This window comes from Rhincodon typus, chromosome 3 (assembly GCF_021869965.1).
Source record: "Rhincodon typus isolate 14 chromosome 3, sRhiTyp1.1, whole genome shotgun sequence".
Taxonomy (NCBI): domain Eukaryota; kingdom Metazoa; phylum Chordata; class Chondrichthyes; order Orectolobiformes; family Rhincodontidae; genus Rhincodon; species Rhincodon typus.
In genome coordinates this window covers 126,930,047-126,939,022 of record NC_063334.1, presented here as the reverse complement: position 1 = coordinate 126,939,022, position 8,976 = coordinate 126,930,047, and the positions used below count along the sequence as shown (strand labels likewise).

The 8,976-nt window shown below is 44.4% G+C and overlaps 1 protein-coding gene across 1 annotated transcript in view; it reads left to right on the top strand.

Moving 5' to 3' along the window:
• Positions 1-8,976, top strand: part of cplane1 (ciliogenesis and planar polarity effector 1) — a 196,667-nt gene that overhangs the window by 163,906 nt on the left and 23,785 nt on the right. The window contains exons 29-30 of the mRNA XM_048594260.1: positions 5,896-6,026; positions 6,942-7,134. Of these exons, the coding sequence (XP_048450217.1) occupies positions 5,896-6,026; positions 6,942-7,134 (324 nt within the window). The remainder of the gene's footprint in view (positions 1-5,895; positions 6,027-6,941; positions 7,135-8,976) is intronic.

Genomic DNA, 8,976 nt, shown 5'->3' with positions numbered 1-8,976 from the left:
GAATTCATGATAAATGGCTTAATAATCGAGGAATAGAACAGGGAAGCTGTGCTGAATTGTATGAAAAGTTGTAATGTTATTGCATATAGTACACAGTTCTGGAATCCACATTATAGGATGGATCTGACAGCAATGCAGAAAGTGCAGAGGAGACTTACCAAGATGTTGACAGGGCTGGAGAGTTTTAGTTATGAAAACAGATTGGGGCAGACTGGATGTTGTTTTCCTTGGAGCAGAGGAGACTGAGGGAGGGACACAATTGAAATGTATCAAATTATGGAGTGCGTAATTAGGGTAGATCGGAAAAAACTTTTCCCCTTGAAGGGATTAGTGACCGGGGGGCATAGATTTAAGGGAAGAGGCAGGTGGTTTAGAGGGATATGAGGAATTGTGTGGTGAGAATCTGAACTCACTGCCTCGAAAGATTGTCGAGGCAGAAATCTCCATGACATTTAAGAAGTACAGTAAGATGCAAAGGCATACCAAGCTATGGGCCAAGTGCAGTCAAATCGGGTGAGAACAGTTAGGTGATTGTTTTTGACCGCTGCTGATCTGAATGGGCTTTTTCTGTTGACCTCCAAGACTCTATGACAAGATTCTAAAAAGAATCCAACATGGTAGATGTGGAAAGTTATTTCCCTTTGTTGGAGAGTCTAGGACCAGAGAGCATAATCTCAGAATAAAGGGTCACACATTTACTACAGACATGAGGAAGAATTTCTTATCTCAGAGGGCAATGAATCTGTGGAATTCTTTACCACGGAGGGTTGTTGAGACTGGGTCATTATAGCCACATTCAAGGCTGAGCTAGATATATTTTTAGTCAGTAAGAGGAGCAAGGGTCAAATCAGCCATGATCTCGTTGAATGGGGGAGCAGCCTTAGTGGGCTGAATGGCCTGCTCATGCTCCTACTTGTTATGGTCTTATGGTAGTGAGTGTTGGCCCAGGCAGACACGTCCTATGAATAAATAAAACAAAAGGCTTGGCTTTTAACAACTTGAGTTTACAAAAGTAAGAGGTGCTTTGATAGTACCATGTAATATCTGGAGGGGTCTTCCTCTTTTAGGAGAGTCTAGAATTAGGCGTCACTGTTTGCAAAAGGGCGTCCCACATTTTTCTTTGAGGATTGAGAGTGTTTGGAATCTCTTTGCCAAAAGGTGAGGGAAGAAGCACTCAAATATTTTTAAGGCCAAGATGGATAGATTTTTTTCTATTCATTTGTGGGATGTGGGTGTCGCTGGCTGGCCAGCATTTCTTGCCCATCCTTAATTGCCCTTGAGAAGGTGGGGGTGAGCTGCCTTCTTGAACCGCTGCAGTCTACCAGCTGTAGATTGACCTACAATGCCCTTAGGGAGGGAATTCCAGGATTTTGACCCAGCGACAGTGAAGGAACGGTGATATTTTTCCAAGTCAGGACGGTGAGTGGCTTGGAGAGGAACTTGGAGGTGGTGGTATTCCCATGTATCGACTGCCCTTGTCCTTCTAGATGGAAGTGGTCATTTGTTTGGAAGGTGCTGTCTGAGTATCTTTGGTGAATTTCTGCAGTGCATCTTGTAGCTGGTACACACTGCTGCTACTGAGCGTCGGTGGTGGAGAGAGTGGATGCTTGTGGATGTGGTGCCAATCAAGCGGCTGCTTTGTCCTGGATGGTATCAAGCTTCCTGAGTGTTGTTGGGGCTGCACGCATCCAGGCAAGTAGGGAGTATTCCATCACACTCCTGACTTGTGCCTTGTAGATGGTGGACAGGCTTTGGGGAGTCAGGAGGTGAGTTCCTCACTGCAGTATTGCTAGTTTCTGGCCTGCTCTTGTAGCCCCTGTGTTAATGTGGTGAGTCCAGCTGAGTTTCTGGTCAATGATAACCCCCAGGATGTTGATAGTGGGGGATTCAGTGATGGTAACACCATTGAATGTCAAGGGGCGATGGTTACATTGTCTCTTATTGGTGATGGTCATAGCCTGGCATTTGTGTTGCGCAAATGTCACTTGCCGTTTGGTACCCTAAGCCTGGATATTGTCCAGATCTTGTTGCATTTGAACATGGACTGCCTCAGTATCTGAGGAGTCGCGAATGGTGCTGAACATTGTGCAATCATCGGCGAACATCCCCACTTCTGACCTTATGATGGAGGGAAGGTCATTGATGAAGCAGCTGAAGATGGTTGGGCTGAGGACACTGCCCTGAGGAACTCCTGCAGAGATGTCCTGGATCTGAGATGATTGACCTGCAACAACCACAACCATCGTCCTATCTGTCATGTATGACTCCAACCACCAGAGAGTTTGCCCCATGATAAACACTGATTCCAGTTTTGTCAGGGCTCCTTGATGCCACACTCGGTCGAATGCAGCCTTGATTTCAAGGGCTGTCACTCTCACCTCACCTCTGGAATTCAGCTCTTTTGTCCATGTTTGAACCAAGGCTGGAATGAGGTCAGGAGCTGAGTGGCCCTGGCGGAACCCAAACTGGGCGTCACTGAGCAGGTTATTACTGAGCAGGTTCTGTTTGATAGCTCTGTTACTGACACCTTCCATCACTTTACTGATGATCGAGAGGAGACCGATGGGGCGGTAATTGACTGGGTTGGATTTGTCCTGCTTTTTATGTATGGGACATACTTGGGCAATTTTCCACATTGTCGGGTAGATACCAGTGTTGTAACTGTACTGGAACAGCTTGGCTAGGGGAGCGGCAAGTTCTGGAGCACAAGTCTTCAGTACTATTGCCGGAATGTTGTCAGGACCCGTAGCCTTTGCAGTGTCCAGTGTCTCCAACCGTTTCTTGATATTACGTGGAGTGAATCAAATTTGCTGAAGACTGGTATCTGTAATGCTGGGGACCACTGGAGGAGGCTGAGATGGATCACCCACTCAGCACTTCTGGCTGAAGATTGCTGTGAAAGCTTCAGCCTTACCTCTTGCACTGATGTGCTGGGCCCTTCCATCATTGAGGATGGGGATATTTGTGGAGCCTCCTCCTCCAGTGAGTTGTTTAATTGCCCACCACCATTCACAACTGGATGTGGCAGGACTGCAGAGCTTAGATCTGATCCGTTGGTTGTGGGATCGCTTAGCTCTGTCTATCACTTGCTGCTTTCGCTGTTTGGGGTGCAAGTAGTCCTATTTGGTGGCTTCACCGGCTTGATACCTCATCTTCGGGTATGCCTGGTGCTGCTCCTGGCATGCCCTCCTGTACTCTCCATTGAACCAGGGTCCCTGGCTTGATGGTAATGGTTGAGTGGGAGATATGCCAGGCCATGAGGTTAGATTGTGTTGGAGTACAATTCTGCTGCTTTTGATGGCCCACACACCTCATGGATGCCCAGTCTTGAGTTGCTCGATCTGTGTGAAGTCTGTCCCATTTAGTGCCACACAATACGATGGAGGTTGTTTTCACTGTGAAGGCGGGCCTTTGTCTCCATGAGGACTGTGCGATGGTCACTCTTACCGATACTGTCATAGACAGATGCAACAGCAGCTGGCAGATTGGTAACGATGGGGTCAGGTATGTTTTTCCCTCTTGATCCTCGCTAAACAAGGTGTTGAAAGGCAACTTTACTGCTGTAATTTTTTCTCCCTTTTCATGTCATCCTTTGGACAGAATGTAAAAGCTGAAATCTCTTGACCGACCAATTGTCATTCGACACTTATGTGCATTTTCTTTATAAACTTGATACTATTTTCAACATTTTGAGTTAAGGAGTGGCTCCTACAGAGGGTAGATGTATCCCTTGGAATTTTTCTTATTCATTGGAATATTTTGGAATTCAGTGTATTCCTAAACATTCCCTTAAATGCTGCTGCTGTATCTCTAGTGACTGATCCTTTAACCTCATTCATTTTAGCCAGGTCTACTTCCTGAGGTGGTGTGTTTGATTGCAGACGTTTAGTCACCCTGCTCAGTAACATTGCCAGTGCACCTTCGGTGAAGCTTCACAGGAAGCACACTGATGATGTTACCTAGCAGGGTGACTAAACGTCTGCGATCAAACACACCAGCTCAGCGAACAAGCCTCGAACTTCGTCCACAACTCGAGCTACAAATCTTCTCAAAAACTTTAAAGGTCTACTTCCATTCCTGCATAATTACCACTATTTAAATTTTTAAAAATAGTCTCAAACCCATCCCTCTCTTTCCCTAAACTGATTGCAAAGTCCAAGCATATTATGGTCTAGGATTAGGGTAAAAGTTTGGCACAACATCGTGGGCCGAAGGGCCTGTACTGTGCTGTACTGTCCTATGTTCTATGTTCTATTTCTACCTAAGGACATCTTCATTGTGAGATTATTAATTAGTCCTTCTTCCTTGCACAATACCAGGCCTCGTATAACCAGGTCGGTTCCAGAACAAGCTGTTCTATGAAACTATCCCAAAAACATACAATGATCTCCTCATCTAGGCCATCTTTGAATCCTGCCATGGCAGTTCATTAAAATCTTGAATTAAGAGCCTAATGATGACCATTGTCAATTGTTGGAAAAACCCATTTGGTTCACTGCTGTCCTTTAGGGAAGGAATCTGCTGTCCTTATTGGGTCTGGGCCAGAAACACTGGCCTAGCCAATGACTCCCCCATCCCATGAATGAATTTTTAAAAACATTTGCCGCAGACATGTTTGCTCGGGACCAAACTGACATATAGAAACTCCCACGTGGTACAACTGTGGTACATCACCTATCCTGACATTCACAATGTGTCCTCGGGAACCTTAATTATTTTATTTTCTTCTGTATTCAGTTATGTTTTCATATATATTTTGTTAACCTTCCCACCATTTGCTATATTATAAATTAAATAGATTTTAGCCACTCACTAAATAACCAGCTTTCATTCTTGTAATAGAATGAGAATAAACTCCTGAGGCTAAAAACGTTTCAGAAAAACAAAAGCAACAGAATACCTTTTTCCCTTCTTTCCCTGGCCTCCCTTAATCACTTACATGTAGCACACTATTGTAAGGGAGACAGTGAGGTCCATTGGCTGGATGGCTGGTGTGCGATGTAGTGTCATACCAACAGCATGGGTTCAATTCCTACTTGTGCTCAGGTTAAATGACCACCAGTTGTCTCTCTCTGCAGTGCAAGAGTGGTCATCTGTGACAATGGTGACTTTACCTTTATTGTAAGTCATACTAAAATGGCTAGTTTTATATGCTTCTATGACAAACAGCCAATCTCACTCACTTAATGAGGATCTGGTTTCAGTTGCTTCTCAATTAAGCTGCTCTTTCACTGATGCTGGCAACTACAGAATTTAAACTGTAAATTTCAGTTTAATGCCAATCACATGCTAAATTAGATTTGTCCAAAATAAAGATTTAGACTTTCTTACTCAGTAGTTGCAAGCACTTAACCATTGAGCTCCCTTTTTGAACCACTACAGTTTGTGTGGTCAGTTTGAGACAAACAAAACTGCAGATGCTGCAATCAAGGCAGACAAACAGGAGGCTGGAAGAACACAGCAGTCCAGGCAACATCTGGGGGAAAGGAGCAGTCAACGTTTCAGGACCAGTCCTGAAGAAGGGTAATACCCAAAACATTAACTTCTCCTTTCCCCCAGAAGCTGCCTGGCCTGCTGTGTTCTTCCAGCCTCCTGTTTGTCTATCTGTGTGGTCGGTTTGACTGACTCTTGGGACACAGTGAGTGGCCTCTTTGGGATTTAAGGCCTGTGTGACTGGGCGATATGCTGGTTGGAGTTGGTGAGGCCAGGAGTGGGTGGGTGCTTTCCTGGTGACATCATGGTGGAGGGATGAGTAGGCATTTTTCCCTTTTTGTTGGACTGTTTCTGCAACACGGTTTTGCATTGGTAAGTGTCAGAGTGTCCAGCATTGGTGGATTTTGACTGACCACATGGACTGCACTCTAATTAGTGTCTGATAATTTACTCTGCCCACAGTACAAACCACAGCAGTCAGTCCCCCTCCAGTCCAAGTTGTTCCTCCAGATGTGTTCATGAACCTTCGGTTCATTAATGAAATGTGTCAGAAACCTCTCCTCATACCCACATCTCCTGAAACACCTGACCAAGTAAGTGTGACGAATGCTTTATGTTTCAATAAATGTTCAGTTGTGCTACAGTGGTCTGAAGTTGGGCATTGGGGAATATACTACTCTGCACCTGCCATCTTTCTGCTCACGGTGGGACAGGGGTAAAGTCTGAAAGGGGACTTTTTTGAAGTCCATGGTATCTGCAATGTACAGTAAATTCAGTGTATAGAAGGAAATTAGGAATGGCTGATGGATCTAAGTAAGATGTTGACAAGCAGAGAATTCTGAAGAAACTCAGCTGGTCTGGCAGTATATGTGAAAAGACTTAATATTTTGAATCTGGTCTGACTCTTCTTTAGAATAACATTATCTGGTCTGCCTACTCTGCATTGCTGCCTGTGTTCAGGTTTAAATTCTCCAAAAAGTCCAGAGTTACATTAAATCACCAACTTTCAGTTCTTCTTAGACTCCAAGGCTGAGATAGACAGATTCTTGATTAGTTGGGTATAAAGGGTTATGGGGAAAGGGCAGGCAGGTGAACGTGAGGAATGTCAGGTCAGCCATGATCTTATTAAATAGCAGAATAGGCTGAAGGGGCCAAACATCCTGCTCTTATTTCTTATGTTTCTTAAGGACACATGTTCATAAGAGATTGTGACATATACTTGCATTTGATGTATTATTCTTCACTAGGGTTGCCCAGGAACACAAGAATCTTGTTCACCTGAAGCTGAAGTTTGGGAGGAGACTATCAGGGAACATTGAAAGAGGCTCTGCAAATGGTCATTTAAGAGACTTGACATGCTGAGAGAGAGTGATGGGACTGGGGGATATGGACAAAAGATGGGGTTGGTACAAACTTAAGATGGATTTTGGGGGCAATGCAGAGTGAGCAGACGTGTTCCGTCCTCTCTTTTAAAAAAAATCTCTTGGTGTGTTCCTTGGTCTTCACAGGCTTTATCTGGTCACAAGTTCCTCAATGTTATCGACATTGATGCTGGGGAATTGCTGAATAGCCTTCCAGGCAGTGCAAGTGTTACTGAGCTGCCACCCTCATCAGATAAAGTAGAGGTATCTACGTCCCAACTGCATCTCATGGCTGCCTCTGTCACGAATGCTATACCTCCAGCTGTCTGCCAGCAACAAGGTGAGTACTAGATTTGTGCAAATTGATAGCAGCTTTTGAGGAGAAATGATTCAGCTCTCAATGTGCTGGAAACTTCACAGACAACACTGGAGTAATCACTGCTATCTTGCAGGCAAGTGTTCACGTGTTGGTCAAGTGGTCACATGTTGGTCAAGTTATGAAAAACTGTAATGAATGATAATAACCTGTAATATAAACCATATAACCTGTAATAACCAACAGAGGGGTAAAGATTTATGACATCAAGCTTAGACTACAATACACTAAATAGATAAGGCACTCAAAAATAAGTAATTTGGACAAAATTTATAAATTGGATAGGCCAGTAGATGAAGGAACTTAAGGCAGGCAAATATAAAGTGTTTTACTTTTGAAAAGGAAAATCACCAAGACATGTCCAGCATGAAGCTGTAAGAAACTTAATGCTCAACATACCTTGCCCAATGTAGAGGAATGGTGAACAAGGCCCAGTGGGATTTCAACTAAATCATCAGAACAAGTGTTACCTGCTAGCACTGTTGATGACTCCTTCCAGTATTTTACTGATGATCGAGAACAGACAGTTAATAGCAATTGGATTTGTTTTTTATGGTCAGAATATCCACATTAATGCCAGTGTTATTGTTGTACTGCCACTTGTGTGGCACAGATGTTATTTGCCACTTATCCAGTCAACCCTAGCTATTGACCAGCTGTTGCTACATATGGACACAAATGGCTTTAGTCTTTGAGGAGTCATGAATGGCACTGAACATTGTGCAATCATCAGCAAACATTCCCACTTTTGACTTTATAATGGAGGGAATGTCATTGAAAAGCAGCATGTGATGGAATATTCTGCACTGGCCTGGATGGATACAGCTCCAACAACACTCAAGAAGCTCAATACCATCCAGGACAAAGCAGCCCGCTTGATTGGCACCACATCCAAAAACATCCGCTCCCTCCACCAATGACACTCAGTCGCTGAAGTGTTTGCAAGATCCACTGCAGAAATTCACAAGGGTCCTGCGAGGACACTTTCAAAACCCACACCCTACATCACCGTGATGAACAGTGGGAGCAGATACATAGCAACTGTACCATCTGCATGATTCCGTCCAAGCCACTCACCATCCTGACCTGGAAATAATATGCCGTTCCTTCTCTTATGCTGGGTCAATATCCTGGCGCTGTTGAAGTGGTTATGAAAGCATACTGGTTACATACAAAGAACAAAGAAAATTACAACACAGGAACAGGCCCGTTGGCCCTCCAACCCTGCGCCGAACAAGATCTTCTATCTAAACCTGTCACCTATTTTCCAAGGATCTGAATCCCTCTCCTCCCTGCCCATTCATGTATCTGTCTAGATACATCTTAAATGACGCTATCGTGCCCGCCTCTACCACCTCCGCTGGCAACGCGTTCCAGGCACCCACCGCTCTCTGCGTAAAGAACTTTCCACGCATATCTCCCTTAAACTTTTCCTCTCTCACCTTGAAATCGTGACCCCTAGTATTGAGTCCCCCACTCTGGGAAAAAGCTTCTTGCTATCCACCCTGTCTATACCTCATGACTTTGTAGACCTCAATCAGGTCCCCCCTCAACCTCTGTCTTTCTAATGTAAATAATCCTAATCTACTCAACCTCTCTTCATAGCTAGCACCCTCCATAGCAGGCAACATCCTGGTGAACCTCCTCTGCACCCTCTCCAACGCATCCACATCCTTTTGGTAATGTGGTGACCAGAACTGTATGCAGTATTCCAAATGTGGTCGAACCAAAGTCCTACACAACTGTAACATGACCTGCTAACTCTTGTACTCAATACCCCGTCCGATGAATGAAAGCATGCCGTAT